The 18653-nt window shown below is 49.0% G+C and overlaps 1 protein-coding gene across 2 annotated transcripts; it reads left to right on the forward strand.

Moving 5' to 3' along the window:
* Positions 1 to 1733: 1733 nt before the first annotated feature.
* On the forward strand, positions 1734 to 17576 carry DIPK2B (divergent protein kinase domain 2B). Of its 2 annotated transcripts, XM_086766155.1 has the most exons (6): positions 1958 to 2086; positions 5381 to 5560; positions 6833 to 7097; positions 13338 to 13511; positions 15244 to 15532; positions 16691 to 17576. In XM_086766155.1, exons 2-6 carry the CDS (start codon positions 5532 to 5534, stop codon positions 17029 to 17031), a joined length of 1098 nt encoding a protein of 365 aa, XP_086622281.1. In that variant the 5' UTR covers positions 1958 to 2086; positions 5381 to 5531; the 3' UTR covers positions 17032 to 17576. The 2 variants fall into 2 exon arrangements, with proteins under 2 accessions (XP_010124384.2, XP_086622281.1); XM_010126082.2 differs by lacking the exon at positions 5381 to 5560 and having other exon boundaries at positions 1734 to 2086.
* Positions 17577 to 18653: the final 1077 nt, after the last annotated feature.

Consider the following 18653-nt stretch of genomic DNA (forward strand, 5'->3'; position numbering starts at 1 on the left):
GTTAATACTGGTGTTTAGCTCTGGTATGGCTCTTTCCACCAGCATATTTTTATGAGCTTTATACTGGAGCATAAGATGAAATGTGAACGTGGCGCAACGCAGAGCTATGTGCTGAATGCACTCACTGGCCTACCAGCACCACCCAACCCCTCTCATTTGCAGTGCTGGCAGGGTTCATTACATCCCCCTTCCCTCTCAGCAGGACTCATTATCCTTGTCTGTCTGTGCTGTGCCCTGTAGACAAACCCTAAATGTCAATATCTCCATTTTGCGCATAGGGACACACCAGGAGATGAAGCGACCTCCCACAAGGGTACAGAGTCGAGGAGAGGCCCCAGATCTCCCAAGTGCCACAACTAATGAGTGTCTGAGCTTGAAGGAGCTGTGCTCTCTCCCTGCCTTCCACTGTTAGGATCGCCCTCCTTCGGCATTCCCTCCAGAAAGCGAGGTGCAATCGCAGACCCCAGAGCACACCCTTGCAGCTCGTGCATACCTTAACCCCATCGGGCTGTGGTTGTATGCTGGAGGGGATCATAAAGGATGGCTACAGTGTGTGGGTGTTTTTCTTCAAAAATGTGCTAGGAAATGGCTTCTCCATATGGCGTGAATGGTCCAGCTAGGGGGGGACGAGAAGTGTCCAAAGCCTCAGTCTGCTCCTCACTGCTCCCATGGTGAAATATGGCCTGGGAGAGCCTCCTGCATCAGTCAAAACATGACAGCTGAGGACGGGAGGGAAGCAAAGCCTGGTGCTACCGCAGCAGCATGCTACGTGCTATACTGCTGTGGTCTGGGGCCCAGGTATAACAAGGGACCTCTCCAAGGGTCTGCTTTCTCGGCCCTGAGCAACCTGCCATGGCCCATGCCTGCATGCCAGGCACTCTGGGCCGAGGAGGGGCGTAGTCCCACACTCAGCATCCAGGCCAGGATGGGTAGCCAGCATTTTCCGTAACCTTCAAGTCTTTGGCCTAATGCGAGCAGCTTTTGGGTGTGATCACAGTAGTTTCTAAGTGCATTTGAAACTTCTGGCAAGCTCCTGCATTAGCCCCTGTCCCTTTCTCTAGCTTCTTTCCAGTGCCAGGACCATCAGGAAAAGGTATTGAAAAGCATGCAAGTCTTGCTGAAAAGCCCCATTTTTCAAGAGTGGCTTAGAGTCTGAGCTGTTGCATCAGCTGGATGTTTTGGGAAGCTTCAGGCTATCCTGCTTTCCACAGCATGAAACACTGCGGTGCAATTGCTTTTAAACAACACTATTTTCAAGAAACAAAACGGCGATGATTCCACCTGACAGTCCTTTCAGCACTTCTGTGAGAAGGGGAACCTGAGCCAAGAAAGCACCCGAGAAGTCAAGCGATGCACTGTCACAAATCTCCAGGAATAAAGCAACCCGAAGGGTCTGGCCTCTTGTGAAATGTGCGTTTCTGCCACACTGTTATTCCTTCCAAATCAGTTTTTACTAAGTGTCCCACACATGCCCTTTGCTCCAGCAACAGGATATCCTTCATTTGTCTGCACAAAGTGCAGATGAGCACTTCTTCATGTTGTTTTCCAAGTCGGCTGATGGGAGGGTCAGCAGGGGCCGAAGCAGCTGCACCAAGTAAAGGAAAGGTAACCATGGCAACCCAAGTTATCTGCATCCTCCATGTATTTCCTTCTCCCCACCCTACATCATATCTTTCCCACCCAAAGTTCAAGCCAATAGAGCCAGTGACCAGCTGGCAGGATGGGGACTGCAGCAGGGTCTCTTGCACCCAGCGTGTCTTGCCGTGTTTTGGGGCTCACCACTGCAGGCTGAGGTCATCAAAGAAAGACTGAAAGCGCAGAGAGGGGTAACTTGCAAAAGGCAGAGCTCTCCACTACTGTAGATGGGGCGCTGGATATGTCGCTTTTGCTCCAGAGTTACAGATTCGTTGATGCTGCTCCTGGTTTTGGCTCTGAGCTGTAATCCTTCCACAGCAGCGACAGCTTCTCCGTCTGCGCCCCACGTCAAACCCAGCTACAGTTTTGGCCGGACTTTCCTGGGACTTGATAAATGCAACGCCTGCATTGGGACATCCATTTGCAAGAAATTCTTTAAAGAAGAAATAAGGTCAGAAACTCAGCACAGTAATTTTTAAAGCATTCTGCATAGTAACTTGAAAGTTGCCTGTTAGTGTTTCCAAGTTCTTTAATAAGAGAAAATGCAAAGAGTTGCATTACAGCCATTACTGTTGCCATTACAGCACCTAGTAATTTATGTAATTAATGTCTATAAGCTGCTGCTTTGTCGCTTTACTTTTAAAGCCACATAAACATGATCAGATTTCAGCCCTGAATGATAATTTGAAAGCAGGAGTAAAAGGCACAACTTTCGGCATAGAGAGTGGCTCTGAAACGATTCAAAAGAATGATGGGGCAAGGGAAAAGGGAAGGAAGAATTCAGCTTATTTAGATGAACTGGAAATATTTTATTATGAGCAACTGAGTAAAGGCAAAGGGGGTTTAGCTTTGTATGCTCCCAACGGACTACATTAACTACAAACATACAAACATGCTATATAATTTTGTACCAGGTGCAACAACACAAATGTGCAGAATTTCACATGCGTATTAACTAAGATCAAAAGTGATCTAAACCTGCCTGGGGCATCAGGTTACCTACGTGCTTGGAAGTAGATGGGGCTACATTATTAGTATGCTTTTGGGAGGTTTCTGTGAGAGTTCGAAGGCAGAGGCAGAAATTGCATCTGCCTCGAAGTCAGTGAGACATATGCTGCCCAAGCGGCTGTCGGACTGATCCAATCAGTTTTAGGGTCAAAAGCAGAGTGTATCTGACGACAGCAGGGAAAATGTTACCAGTGTATTTGAGGAGAAAGTTAAAGGCTGTGCTTGGCAGAGGAAGGGTTTATTTGGTCTGATATGATTTATAGAGCCATATGCACTTTCTTTTATAGATAGAAAAGCCTAGGGGAGAAGAAATGATTATGGTAAAATTGTATTTTTAATGCTGTAATGTAAGTAGTATAATATTGGACAAATCACAATTTTTATCTTAAACTATCCTATAAAATGTAGCATAGTAAAACCATAATGGTTTGTCTGGGGTGGACTTGTAATACCCAACATTCAGTCTTCCCTTGCTGCTGCTGCTGGAAAAAGGTGGCTTGTGGCTGTGCTACCCTGGGGCACTCCTTGCCATGAGGCACCGGGGGTCCCAGCCCTCTGTGCTTCGCCCTCTTTACTTTCTAAATACCCGGCTCATGCCGAGGGCAACGCCAGGGCATGCAGAAAGTAAGGTGCAGTAGCACCAAGAAGGGTGCCTGGGCTCCTGTCCCAAAAAGCAGGATGGATATGCAATTGGCATGTTCAGGTAACTGACATGGGCTAGTGTGGGTCTGCAGGGGCTGGAGGTGCGCTCGGGGTATGGGCTGCCCTACGTTTTATTCTCTGCAGCAGAGCAGCACGGGAGCTGGCTCTGGCCCCCTGCTGCGACCCCTTTGCCACTCACCTGCGCAGGTTTTTTAGGCACCTGTCGCCAGTACAAAGCAGCTTCCATGCATGGAGCTCATCACAGGCGCAACTTTTCAGTTGCTCCCAGTTAGCCACTGGGGAGGTCAGGGTCATGCAGCTTCCTTCAGCCCTCCCAAAAATAGCAGTAGCCTTCTAGGGTGAGTAACTGCCTCTGGCTGCTCAGTGGCCAGCTGTGTGTTGTGCTGGGGTGCAGGAAAGAGGGGCTATGTGAGCAAAAGCAGGAGGCCCTCAAGCTGGCTTTCCCCTGGGGGATGGTGGGAAAGGGGTGCAGATATGCAGAGGGTCTGAGCAGGATCCGGGAGCACAATGCTTCTGCCTCAGGAAAGGTTGAGGTGCTTCCTAAACCAGAGACTTTTCTTCTCTCTGGCAGGCCTGCAGGTACTTCCCACAAGCAGTGCAGCACACAGATGGGTGATAACATACAGTTCTGCTCTGACCACTTTGGAAAGGGTAACTTAAAAATGTTCTTCTGAGCAGCCAAGCAGCTTCAGGCTTTTCTTTGCAGGGGTTAAACTTGTTCTCCCACTTGATTTCTTGAACAGACCGGCTTTTTTGGCAAGTGGAAGGTTAAATGGGGGAAATTTCAGTGGCACTTACACTCTTCAGTCCACCTCCGTGTACCTTTTCATGCCATCACAAAGGTGGATGGCACTTGGTGCTTCTCTGTGTTAATCTTCATTAGAGCATGCTTCATTAATTCTCCATCATTTCCTGGAGCTGCGACATGCATTCACACTCGACTAATGGGTAAGAAGATGTGAGTTTTGCTCCCAGAACGGCTGGTGACTCATCTTGTGTGCTCTAATGTTCTATACTTCTCTAATCTTTGCCCAACTTTATGCATCTGTAAATGAGAATACCAAAGCCTGTCTACCAACTGTCCTGCGAGCAGAGTGCAGCAAAAGTTTTCGTAAAATATTAGATTTTCAAAACACTGCAAAACTGAGCTGAAATATTTGCAGACTTGGGCCAACGCTGGTTATGAGCTTTGGCCAAAAGTAATGGGAAGGAGTCTGAAAAATCTGGAATGCTTCAATTTGATGGTGTTTTATATGGCATTTTTTATTTTTTGTTTTAAGAATTAACTAACTTAATTTTCATCTTTTAAAAAAAAATGTAAAACTCCAAATGCAAGCAAAATTATTTTGGCTGAAATAAAATACTTCATTTAATCCAGGAAAAAAAGAAAAATATGTTTGATTTTCTTCAACATTTAGTTCTAGGTTGATCTAAAATCTGTAATCTGTGACTCAGTTATTCACACAGATCTTACTGAAAGTCTTAATTAAAGCACACTCAGGCCCTTAGCTAAAAGACTTCATACGAGAGGAAATTATTGTTACAGCACAGTTTGATGATGAATCTTGCAAGTATCTAGCAAGTGTTCCAGGCCAGCGCTCCACTGCCCAGAAATGCCAAATACAGAACTGCTGTGGCCTGTGCCGGGTTCCCAGGCCCACGTGGCTTTCCCTCGGGAGCTCTGCAGAGGAAATCACTCCATCCACACTGAAATTAACGCTCAGCCCTGGATTTCACACATCCCTGCGCTGCTCGCATGCGGGAGGTGGCACTTTCCTGGTTTCTGCCTGACGCAAGCTCCCCTGAACACACACACTTGAGCCAAATCACAAGGCATGTTTGTGTTTAACTTTAAAAAGAAAAAGAAAAAAAGAAAACCCAGCCCATCGCCATCTCTTCCCTGTACGTGCCTGGCACACTGCGCCTACTTTGCAGATTAGGCACTGGGAGGAGGCATGATGCACAACCTATCACAGTGAGGCACAGCAATTACTCTCTGCTCTTTAGTCCTCCCTCAAAATCAGACCAAAAAAAAAAAGTCCCAAAAAACTGAAGGCATTTATTTTCATGTCAGATGCCCTAATTGTAGGAAAGCTTCAACTTCATATTGGGCAAAACGCCCAAATGACCGAAATGCCTGAACCCCTCAACATGCTCGCGCAAGGGGCTGGGCTCCTCCACTTCTGGTCAGCCTGCATCTCCACAGCAAATCTTTGGAAGGAGGCATGTGGCTAGAGCCAAAAGCCAAAGCAGGGTAAGCATCAACCTTTCGTGGAAACAGGCTTTCCTTCCCCTGGTTACCTGTGCTTGCCCCGGAGCTGAGCTGCACAGGGCCTGTGGTGGGGAAAAGGAGCGAGGTGCTGCCTTCAAGAGGGATCATGGGGAGGAGGCCGGTCACTCTCTGGTCCTGGAGGATGGCTAGCATCACCAAGTGCATTATTTGCCTGAAATCAGAGGAAATTAATGCCCTTAAAAGTTCTCTGTTCCAATTTCCCATCTGGATGTCAAAAGGAAAGATCAGCTTCAGCTTTCAGATTTGTTGATGTCTTTTCATCTAACTCCAGCTAGCTGATCCTGCAGGGAACCTCTTGCCTCTCCTGTTTCACTTCTGAGCTATCAGCTTTAATTTATGGTGAGATTAAATTAAGATGTGCTTTCTTACGCACTCGGGCAAGGAGGTTAGGGCAGGAGGCTTTAGAAGCAGAGAATGTATGACGTTGGCCAAAACCAAAGGTCAGAGTTGAGCCGCTTTCCAAGAGCAGGTTACAGACACACTCACAAAACAGTCACCATGCTCCTCAGCTCCTGCATGTGCGTCGTGTGTGTGGGCAGGGCTGAGGGGGCTGCTGAAACAAAAAAAAATTGTCACAGCCTAATTACCCGGCCCATATGCTCCCCTCCTGTGCCTGTGTAGGGGAAGCAAATCAGTGCAAGATCTCCATGGCTACAGGGATGCCACACGTCCAGGGCACGCGTGCTCCCCGTCCCCCGCCATCGCACCCCAAACTCTGCCAGTGCCTGGGGAGGTCACTCATCCCGGGCTGCTAAAATACAGCCGGAAACATCACTCATCCCCACTACTGAGTAAAGCCACCCGCTCAGAACAAAAGGTCATTTTGATATTCCAGAATACATTTATTGTCAGGAGGTTTTGTTCTGCAGGGTCCCTTGAAGTGTTGAGTACTCCTTTTTTGGGCCGCTTTCTCCAGTATTAAGGAAATTTTAAAATGCCAGAGATTCCCTGCGAACCAAAACCCTTCCCTCTCTTTCTCTACATAACCCAAAAGACCCCATCTGGATGTTTTGCCCCCCTCCTCGTGGCACTGTTTGTGACAATGGGTAGTTTAAGCAGGAAGCAAAGACGGGCATTTTTTCCAAAACGCGTTTCCTTGGTCAACGGCTTCGTCCGTCAGAAAGCCCCCAGGGCTGGCGTGCGGTGAAGGGACCTTGATGGCGCTGGCGCGGTGTGGGTGTCCATGTGGCTTGTTAACCCGCTCTCCGTGGGGCTCTCGTTTTGGTTTGGCAGGTTTGACACCTGGCTTTCTTCTCATTTAAAGCTGCCCCCCAGCTACCTGCTCAGCTACTCAGGCAACTACACCGACGATGCCAAGAGCTGGCGGCTGGTCGACATCACCCGGCTGACCTCCAAGTACCAGCACGACCGGGCCGACAAGCGCATCTGCACCTCCCTGATGAAGACGAAGACCTGCAGCCTGGAGCGCGCCCTGCGCCGCACCCACCGCTTCCAGAAATGGCTGCGGGCCAAGCGCCTCACCCCCGACCTGGTCCAGGTCCGTGCCTGCACCCCACACCAGAAGGAGCGGGGGGGGGGGCGTGCAGGGAAAGGGAGCTCCGAGGGGGTAACTTGTGGATTTGGGGTGGGGAAAAAGGATCTGAAGGAGACAACAACACTTGTTGGATGGAGGCGGTGGAGTTTGGGCAATGGCTGGCCCTGTCTCTCCTGCCCCGACTGGTGGAGAGGGGCAGCCCTGTCCTCCCTCTGTCCAAGCCCACCGGCCACGAGGGAGCAAAACGAGGCCCCAAAGGGAAGAGTGGGGTCAGCCCTCCTGCAGCCATAAGTAACGCTGCGGGGCAGCCTAGCCAGGACTGGGGCTTTGCCCCAGCAAGGTGGGCACCAGCTCCCAGCTCCTGGTGCAGGCTGAGGCTGAAGACCCATGGAAAGCCATAGCACTGCTGGTTTCAGGCACAGGGAAAACACGGGGCCATGGACCCATGCACACAAGCACGGCAACAGCTTGAGTGGGGATATTTCTGTGGCTTTTTTTTCCAGTTTTCCATCACGCCTCAGCACCTTTTTTTTTTTTTTTTTGGTCAGAAAGTCATACCCAAAAGGGCAACCTGTGCCTTGAAAGTGATTTTGCTCCAAGCCAGGCACTGAGGCATCTTGGACCCCTCTGCTTGTGGCCGGCAGGACGAGCAGCACAGGCGGTCGGAGCCAGTGCCTTGCTTCCTCACCCACCCACCGTCTATAGCAGATGATCTCAGGCACGAAGCAGCACACTGCCCTTTCTGTCGCAGTCCTGGGATGTCACAGGCGAAGCCAGGACAGGCACACGGAGGGGCAGGGGGGGTCGCTGCCACCAGGCAGACAGACGCCATGGCATGAGGAGACAGACATGCAGGCAGGGCTGGAGAGGCAGAGCAGGCAGGGTCCAGAGGAGAGCCAGTAATTGAGCGCTGCCGACACCAAGGGATGCCACGGGCAGGCAGCAATGGCCACCAGGCACACCAGTGTGTTTTGCAGCAGCTGGCTTGCATCTAAGAGCAAAAGTCCCCTCCTCAAATGCACGCACATCCCCCCACCCCATCCAAACAGCAGCAAAGCATCCAGGGGCCAGGATGGAGAGTGGACATGCTCTAAACAAGACCCTGAGAGGCAAAGGATTTTTCCAGTCCTTCTCCCCTCTTCCAAGAGAGAAATGGCTCTGAAAAATGGACTTATTTTTTTTATTCTATAAAGGCAACAGCTTCCTCCTGCCTGCACGCTGCCACATCCGCTCAGCTCTGCTACGTGCTAAAGATAATGCTGCTTTAGTTTTTCCACTTCTGTTACCCATGGAGCTGCACGCCTGAGGAGGGAAAGTGGGAGACCCCATGCTGCAGCAGCAGGAGCAGTGCTGGAGTAGTGCCTGAGCTGCTCCGAGAAGGACTCGCTCAAGTCACTGACAGCCCCATGTGTCAGGTCACCCTGAAGCCAGCACCCTCCTGGGGGCTGAGGTGCAGGATGACATGTGCTGGACAGGGAAAAATTGTTTGGAGCAAAGCTACACTGCACTTTGTCTACTAACCTTGGGAGAGGGGCTAGGGAAAGGGGATAAATATGCATCACTTCCACTCAGAGCATCCCTCACCTGAGCTTGTCAGCTGCAGACAGGGACGCCTCCTCCCAGGGTGGCAGGCACTAGCTTCCCAGGCACCTGTCGGCCATAGTTGTCCCCCATGGCAGCATTTCAGGGTGCTGCGGAAGGGCAAGGCGGGGTGCCAGGCCCTCCAGAATTGCTGGAGTGTCCAAGGAATTTGTGCAATGCTGCCCCCACAGCAATGCTATGTGAAACAGAAGAAGTCAACAGCTTAAAACTTCCATTTGCTGAGCTAAGTGAAAAAGTAACTGGGGAAACGTAGCTCTGTGGTATCTCAGATCTGCTGCAAAGTTTAGGCATTAGCTGAGCCCAAATCCTTGTCCTTAAAAGGCTCCTGATGTGCTGCTATACAGCTTTGCACGCGTTGTTCCTCTCTCAAACTGTATCCCTGGCTGAGCTGGCATGCATGCACATATGCATGCACACACACATGCACACGCACGTGTGCACACACGCAGCACCATGTGGAAACTCCAGCTGGGTGCCCTGGCCTTGCACCCATCCAGTGTCTGCCAGGCGCTTGAATTTCCCCGTTGCAGCAGTGGGAAGCTGAGCTGACCCTGGCTCCGGGGCACCTCTGAAGCAAGCTCTAGGGGCCAGCCCGGGGGGACGTGCCCGAGGACAGCCTCCTGCAGTTTTTTTAGATGAAGAGAGGGCACAAGATGCTGCAGGGAGGCCCAGACCTTGGCACACCAGCCTTGGGATTGCACTGCTCATGTTTTCATGGTTCTCTGGTTAGGGAAACCTAAACCGGGATATAAATCTCTTCTAAAAGCATATAGGCTTGACTACACGGAGGAGCACAGCAATCCAGAGGCCCCAGGGCCTACCCCCTCACCCATCTCTCCAAATTTCAGCAGCAATCCCTACTTAAGATTGGGCATGTGCTCTGCAAAATGGCTGCTGGTCTCACAGTGGTCTGAATTGAAAAACTGCCTGCAGCAACTCCATTTCAGTCATACAGTGTGTGTCAGTTTGTACATGAGACCCTCAGCCACCGGCCCCATTGTGTGGGCCACCACAGGTTACGGGGTGACCACCCCCAAGCCACCTGGCCCCACAGAACTGGGGATCCCCTTCCTCTCTGTCCAACCCACCCGCCCTCGTCAGAGCCAAAAGCCACAGGAGCGCCTCTGCCTGCACCCCAGCCCAACAGCCCTGCCCCTCTGCGGTGTTGGCTGGGCAAACACATGTAGGTAACTCAGCACGAGCTGTCGGAGTGGGGTTTCTTCGGGGTACCATACATCACTGGAAATGCTTACCTGCAGCACTGCTCTTCTGGCTTTTTTTGCCCCCTCTCATTTCAGGGGTGTTCACAGCATACCATTGTTGATGCCTAACACGATGCCCCTCTTGTTTCACACCCAGCGGTGTCTGTACTCCCCTCCTCGCAGTTTTTCCCATGTAGCAGCACTGAGGAAAGCTAATGGGCTCACGTAATTTTGTCCCATAGAGCAGAGAATTACAACAAACTGTAACGTGCTTGAATCAAAATGACAGACCATGAAGTAATGTTTTTTCACTTTACGCTGCCTGCACTGCCTGACCCAGCCATCAGCCGAGCTGCCTGCCACAGTGATTATTTCACCTGCCACGATGAAAATCTTTATTGGACACAGCAAAGTCTTCAGTGTTAAAATCCAGCCTGCCTCGGAGATGAGCAGGATTTAGCAGGGGCTCAGCTTGCAGGGTAGCCCCGGCTGCCCACTGCTTCACCCAGGAGCTCATCACCTCAAACTGTGCTGCCTGCTTTTCCTGTTTGAGGGGAAGAAAAACAAAAAAAAAAAGGGGGTTAGTTTCAGCACAGATCATCCGCAGGGTGAATTTCCAGCCCTGCCTACAAAGCACAGCCTGCAGCTACAGCCATAGCTTCACAGACATCCTCAGTTTCTCCCTTTTGGGGGTGAACAAAACCCTTGGATTCAAACAGCCAGGAGCTGCAGATGCTTTGACATCTACATCCAAATGTTTCCTCCTGGATCCCACTCCAAACCTGGTCATCCAGTGAAGCTGCACCCAGGTGGCAGGGCGTGGGGCAGGAGATGGCAGTGGTCCCGAGCTGTGCCATCCCTCCTCGGGCTGGCTGCAGATAAAGCAGAGTGAGGAAAAGTTGTCTTCCAGAAATCATCTTTACATCAGAGTGAATTCTGTGTGCATCCACTCTAGATACGCATACATATGCATACACAGGAGTTTAAAACCCATCGCACACTGTGCAGTAGGGAAAAAAACCCACTGTTGAGTGCAGTTAGGCTTTGCAGGAACTGCTTATTATCAGATATAAAAATGTGGGTATTTAATCAAAGTAAATAAGAAGCTTTCCATATCCGTCACAAAAAAATACGTCATGCTGTCTGTCGGGTCTTATTCTCTGGGGTGATAAGATGCTGCAAAGGACTTAAGATATTCTCAGATAAATCAGTATCTCCGGTGTTTCCAGTATGTGTTCTTCAGGTTTTTCTTCCAGCCACAGTTTCTGTCCGACAACTTTACAACTCCAGCTCCTTTTCTGCTGTAGGGATGTTTCCACCAGTCTACTGGAAGGGGAGGCCCCGCTCGGTGGAAACACTCGGGTAGGTGCTGAACTTCATGCATTTGAATAGCTCTGCCAAAATCAAAAGGCTCCACTACCCAGCTTTGGGGGATCAGGGCTTCATTAAATCGTAGGAAGCTGCACTGATGGTTGATATAAACATGGCAGCACCCAGCCCTGCCCCTCTGCTCCCGTACCGATGCTGGTATTCCTGAAATGGTTCCTTGGGAAACGAGCAGCCGTGACCACCACGTGCAGTGCATGTCCATGTCTGCGTTAACAGGACAAGCTCTGACCTTGGAAAAAAATCCTAATTACAACTTTCATGCGTTCTCTGCCACCATGATTTCTGTTCCCGCTGTACTCTTAAGGGTCTCAGTTTTTGTGTTGCAAACTCCTGGAGGCAGCAAGGCTTTGTAACTTTGGCTGCAAATATTTGCATACATGCTGAGCTGCAAGAGACTTTCTCTGCCGTTTGTCTCTTCTTTAACAAAGCTCTGCTCTGCTCATTTTTTCTCACTTCTCCAAAGGGAAAGTGATAGAGTCAGCCACAACGTGCCTGCAAGTGCTGTGAGACAGAAATCCATAACTTTCCTTTCCCCTCCTCCTTCCATCATTTTAGATAATTAGTTGAAAAAATACTTCCTTTATGAGGCTACACCAGAGGAGTGGAGTGTATGAAGACGTGTAACTAGAACTAGGGAGAATTATTTTTGACAAATATTTTATTCTCTTGGGGGAAAAAAAAATGGTTCTTTGGTTGTTGCAAAACGGCATTCCTGTTGAGGTTGAGTTTCTCAGGAAGCTTTGACCAGCTATTGGCATTCAGGGCTTGTTGCGTGCAGCCGATGGCCAAGGAGGGAGTGGTTTGGATCTCACTGAGGCCAGCAGAGAGGCAGAGGAGAGGACATGGGAGGTCTAGTCCTCCCTTTCCATCTCAAACCAGGAAAGCGACACGCTCGTCCTTTCCTTATTTGTTTCTTTGTCGTGGCTGGGTAGTTAAGTGTTTGCCAAATGAACAGCTCGTGCAGGAAGGGCTGAGAGAGACCTACCTCAGAGTTACCAAATGACGTGGGGAGATCCTGAGTCAAATCTCTGCTCTCAGTGTGAAGAATGGCAGGGACCAATGTGAGCTTCAGTGCCCTTGCCTCCAAAGCACATCTCCCAGTCTTCACATTACACAGAAAATCTGAAAGAGTAAATTTGTCTACTGGGATCATTTGGAAGAGAAAGGCTTAGCAAAAACCTGATTCCCTTCCCCAGCAGAGGCATGGCAGGGCAGAGTTTCTGTGCCACTATGGGCAACTCTCCACACGTCCACTCTCCTTAGTGAGTAAGGAAGACTAACTTCAAAACAAAAGTCTCTTTTGACTACAAAGGTACAAATTTCTATGCCACTTAACCCAGCCATAGATTGATTGTGCAATTGTACAAGCCAAACCTCCAAATCTGAAAGGTGAAATACAGAGATAGTTGACCCCATTAGCCCAAGAGTTATTTGTTGCTGGTATTTACAAAAACTGTGCACAGGCTATTCAAATTTAGTTTTGATAGTTAATGCGCAAGTTTATCAGAGAGATAATATATCCTGTGCTTGTACCCACATACAGTGTTTATTTACACTTTCAAAGCATGTTTACTGCCCTTAGCAAATAGTATTTCCAAGCAAGCTGCTCACAGGTTAAGCAAATAGCAAAGCAATCGGAAGACATTATTTAACGAGGGAAGTGACTCACTGGCTTAACGTTGCGGGAGGCCTCAACCAGTGAGTGGGGATGCCAGGGCTGGAAACTTGGGCAGAGAGAGGAGACCCACTGGCACGGAGCAACGTGGTGCCGCGCAGTCAGGGGGAAGTGAGGTTTTCAGTGTCCATGACTGTGCCACGAAGACTGGGTGCCATTTTGGGAACCTGAGGCATTTTTGGATGGTGCAAGTTTTTTTCCTCAGAGGGGTTTGCTGTTGGGATCCCCTCTGTACACATCAGCAGCGGTGCTGCAGGGGGCCGAAGCACAGTGGACAAATCACAGAGGTGCCTGTACCTCCAGCATAGGCCAAGCACATTGTGACATCTCAGGCTGGAAAATAAACCTCTTTGTCATGTTTTCCCCTCTCACCAGGGCCTGTCTAGCCCAATGCTGCGCTGCCCATCCCAGCGTCTCCTGGACAGGATAGTGCGACGCTACGCTGAGGTACCAGACGCTGGCAGCATCTACATGGACCACCTCACCGACCGGGACAAACTGCGCCTGCTGTACACGCTGTCAGTGAATTCACACCCCATCTTGTTACAGGTACGTGTCACTTTGCCCCAGCTTGAAACACCACCCCGCAGCCCTTGCAAGTGAACCGTCGCATGACACACACACCAGGCCCTAGCTCCAGAGGAGTCCCAGCCCTACCCGTTGGCAAGCTCCCTAGCCTTCATAAAGTGTGTTTCCTCTATGGATTGGATGGCTGAAGCCAGGCAGACGCCTGTGGTGCTCCTTGCATCAGCCTGTGAAGTTGTGGAGAGATACGGATGCCCAGACCCTTAAATAAATCAGAACACAGACAGGTTACTGCATTAGCACACTGTGAAAGCCAGGGTTTTACACATCCCGGGTACTTCACAGTGTTATGTTTGCATTGCTAGCATATTACTCAAAATCACAGCCTGTTTATAAAAAAGAAAGAGCACGCTTTAGCATGGGAGGACCAAGATGCAGCATTGAGGTTGAACATGGACTTGAGGAGCAATCATTTCCCAGGCTACATGTGCCAGCACTGTTTTTTTCTTCATTTGCACGCTGCTGGTAACTAGCTTGTGGCAAAGTGCAGCTTTGCAGAGGTATTTGGTGGAATCCAAATACAACTGAGTTTGGAGGCAGAGAGCTGGGAGGCCTCACGCCCCTCTCCTGGTCCCCTGCTGGCATGCCTGGCATGTGGCTCCTGTCTTTCCTTACACATGTCTCGGAGGGAGTATCCTCACCTTTCTCCACCACCATCCTTCCTTGAATCCTCATTGTTGTTTCCTGCAACCATTTGAGATGCCATGAAGAAGAGAGACAGTGACAGCATCACTTTCCTGCCCCAGGCCACTGCTGCTCTCAGCTCTGCCTGGTCCTGGGGAGAGGGAATGGTGCTCTTGCTCTGGGAGTCTCCCAGGGGTCCATCAACCACCGTGACCACAGTTCACTGGGGCATGAGGCTGCAGCAGTCAGCAGTTTAAAGGTATGGGAGTGCAGCTTGCAGAGGTGAGAAAAACATGCTGAAGAGAAATGGCTTGATTTTACACGGGTGCCCGAAATGCCTTCACAGCAGAAAAAACCTTAACCATGAAACTGGATGAGTTCACAGCCCTCCTCTCAGAGGGGCTTAGGGGTGTTGGGGAGACAGACAAGTTCTAAGTGTTGGCATGGCTCAGCAGTCATGCAGTTTGGTTTCCACCTGGGATAACTGTGCTGATAACACGAGCTGCAGGGAGGCAGGGAGCCCAGCCCAGGTGTCCCTACTGTAGCACACACCCAGCACTTCTGTCCCTGAGACTGCAAAGTCTCTTACAAAACAGTTTGACAGTTCTTACAAATTAGCGAAAACTGCTTTAGCCCCACCTCACCTCCAAGCCGTGACTTCAGCTATGCAGTGCTCATGAGGGGCCCATCAAAGGCTCCATAAAGACACCTAAAATTAGCTCTTCTGTGCCTAAAATTTTCATGAATTTGAAATCTATTGTTATCTTGAACTTTCTGGAATAAGTCGTGAAATACCAGATTCTTCTTCCTTAATTAACCAAAGAAAAAAAAAAGAAAAAAAAGAAAGGAAAAAAAAAGCAGCATAGCTACTCCAGGACAGAGCAGTGTGTTCCCCAGCTGCTGGGGTGAGGAAGGGTGACGGGCTGCTTTTTAAAGCAAAATACGACACCAGTACTGCTGCTTGAAGCCAGCCAGGGCACTTGAAAGTTCTCTGGGAGGGAGGTGGGTCCATGGGCAGAGCACAGCAGCCAGAGAGCAGGTGCAATCCCCCTGTTCCCACTCTCCTCGGCAGATCTTCCCTGACGTGGAGGGATGGCCCTTCCCACGGTACCTGGGCTCCTGTGGGCGGCTGGTGGTCAGCGCCAGCACCCGGCCCCTGCGCGACTTCTATGATGCGACCCCCGAGGTGGCCGCCGACCTGGCCCTCCAGCTCCTCGCTGTCCTCCGCTACCTGGGCAACAACGACCTCAACTACTTCTTCTACTTCACCCACGTGGACGCTGGCACCTTTGGCGTGTTTAGCAATGGGCATCTGTTCATCCGGGATGCCAGCACACTGGGGATCATCGACAAGGAGGAAGGTACTCAGCAGGCTCCGTGGCTGCTCATCTGTCACAGGAGGGCTCAGAAAGGCAGGGGAAACAAATCTTTCACCTGCTATGCTCAGCTCTGCTGCTGACTTTTTTTAATCAACCAGCCCATCACTTCCTAAATTAAATAATGAAAACTTCACAAAGAGGTTTACCGACAGCAAAAGCATCAGCAGCTCCTACCATCCCGGCTCTGAGTCGGGAAGGCAACGGGTGTTTTGTGCAGTCACTGCTTTGGTGATGGACCATAGGCACTTAGGTCCTGCCCAGCCCCCTCTGTGGCTGGCAGCAGCACTCAATGTGCACAGTGCTAAACATTCTCATTTGAAGTCTTCCTAAGCCACCTCTTTTAAAACTTTTGCCACACAAACATCAATATTTGCAACTAAAAATTTCATAACTTCATTTATTTTAAGTATTGGATCAAATCAGACTCTTTTTAGGTGCGTTTATCACATTAACTAATAATCATTATTGTAAAAACAAAATCCTGGTTTTGTCCTTTTAAAATTAAATCAAGAGTTACTGTTTACTTTTCATAGGTTACATTGGTCTACTCCTGGAAGTAGAGCTAGTCAAAGACTATTCTTCCAATAATTTAACAATTTCATTTTGAATGTTCAAATTTTCAAAAGGCCTTTGTTCAGCTCACACTTCCAGCTGAGTAGATCTCAATTATTCAGAAGCAGCTATCAGAGAATTTTCCACTGGCTTTCTTTTTCTTGTCCCAACTGCTGTTACTGTTGACTTGACTCCAGTTAGATGAGCTGTTGTTGCAATTTAATGATTCTGGGTAACACAGAAAAATTATGGGTTTGGCTATTTGTGGTAGTTTTTGTAGGAACTCCACATTTTAAGTTAGTACTCCAGTTCTTCTCCCTTTTTCTGCATCAGTTTGACTCAACAGACTCCTCTCCACTTCCTCTGTCAGGCGGTTCTGCAGAGCTCTGTCATTCAGAAAAGCATATATGTTTCAGGAGTGAGAAAACTGGCCCATATACAGCTACAGCAGGGAGTACTTTGTGGCGAAAGATAGCTGTATCCTGTAGGTAGTGACAAACCCCATGCTAATACAGACGTACAGACATATGCTATTATCCAAGGTTTTGCTACCGTGCTTCTAACAAGTGGTTTAATTGTCTCTAACAGGGAGCCAGCTGATGCATGGCCAGCAGGAGTATAAAGATATATTTAGCTGTTTGACTGTGGACTGCCAGTCCGCGTTCGTGTCCTGTAACTCCATCAGCGAGAAGCACAGCCTCATCATGGTGTGTCAAGAGCTTTTGCCTAAGCTGCTGAAGGGGAAATTCCTGCAACCTGTGCAGGAGAAAATAGACAGCTTCCTGCAGCACTGCGCCGACGGCCTCGCCAGTGACCAGGGCGTCAACAAGGCGGTTGCAAAGCTGGCAGAGCTCCTGAAACCTCTGCGGTCTTGCGATTCCCGTTTTGCGTATCGCTACCCTGACTGCAAATACAGTGACAAATACTGACGGCTTGGGAGGAGGAGTCCCCTGGGAAGGACTGGGGCAGTGTCAGCCCCCTGTCAGCATGGGAAGCAAGAAGAAACCAGGGTAGCTGGAAGGAGCTGCACCAAATCTGGGGCTTCCTCATCAACGCAGAGGACAAGGGAGCAGAGTGCACATGGGATTTATTGTTCATCTCCCAGAGATGCATTTGTTACATGGGATGTTAGACATGATGTAAGGCTTATGGATTATTAGCATTATCTTGAATGACAGGGGCTACAGGATTAATAAATCTTATTCGTGTATTTTGGCCTTGGAAGAGTTTTCCATGCTATCCATTAAAAGGAGCTGTCTGACGGCAGCACAGTCACAACTAGCTAAATAGAGGAGCTTTATTACCAATGAAGTCTTTCTGATCAAGGTGATATTTACATAATGTGGGATAGATGGAAGGATTTAAGACTTTCCTTGTGGGGATTTTTAAATCATAGATAAACTGAGCCACCGGATCAGTTCTGTACCATCATCCATCATATATCACTTTTATAAAATATTTAAATTTTTTTACTTTTATGGCGTACAGAACAGAAAGACACAATCAACAGCACCAAAAAGCTGAAAGGTTCTGTGTCCTTTAAGACTTAATTTCTCTAATCCCCAGATATAATGACTTTTTAATCTTTCCCAAGTTGATGGGCAATAATTGGAGAGTAATAAATGTTCTTGTTTTAAGATCAGAAGGAAAAACAACTCTAGGATGTGATTGTCCCGTATGTACTTTCATACTTTTATCTCTAAGGAAAACTGAATGAACAATTTGCACAAGACCTTTTACGGGAAAACTACCTTTAAAGGAGAAACAACACAGGCAAAGGATGAGAGATTAATTTACCCTGAGCCCAATTAAAATTGCTGAAGATTCAATACTCCAATATAGGTGCTGGGGCATCCCCAAAGAGCTGGGGAGGCCTGTGTCCTGACCAGCAAGAGGTACAGCCATCCTCATCCATTTGCTTTTCAAAGGAGGCATCAGTAAGCCAGTCCCCAAAGGAGTGACTCGGGCACCTAAAATTTGGGATAGTGGGCTCTTTTTTCACAGCAGTGGCCAATCCAGGGCTAGATGCAGGTGCCTCATTTTGTGGGGGAAGGTTGCAAAAGTTGCAGAGTTGCAAAACACAAATTTGTCATCCAACATCTGTCAGACCCTGTCCTGTGTGCTTCTCATGGGGCATCAGAGGCCCACACCAAACCCTCCTTGATGTTTAGAGAACTGCCAGATCTCACCGGGGTTTGAGGCTTTTTCCTGAGATCCAGGTGTGCAGGAGTCACCAAGCAAAATTTGACTGACCTGAGTCAGAAACTAGACTTTCTGCATGCCCTGTAAGTATTTTCATTGTGAAACAGTCTTCCTTTAGCCATGGTTCAAAAAAGAAATCAGTAACAGCATAAAAGCAGAAAAAGATGTGAGTGCATTTGCATTGCTAATTGTTGTGCGGAGTTACCGGGAGCAGGAATGTCAGTCAAGATTTTGTGTTGGCTGTAGAGGAGCTCTGTGTGTGCAAAGCACCCAGCCTGGGGTTCAAGGCAGGTGTTGCAGACAGATTGAGCATCCAAAACCACACACAGGTCTGACACTGGGAAAATCT

Source organism: Chlamydotis macqueenii, chromosome 1 (genome assembly GCF_036417535.1).
Source record: "Chlamydotis macqueenii isolate bChlMac1 chromosome 1, bChlMac1.mat, whole genome shotgun sequence".
Taxonomy (NCBI): Eukaryota; Metazoa; Chordata; class Aves; order Otidiformes; family Otididae; genus Chlamydotis; species Chlamydotis macqueenii.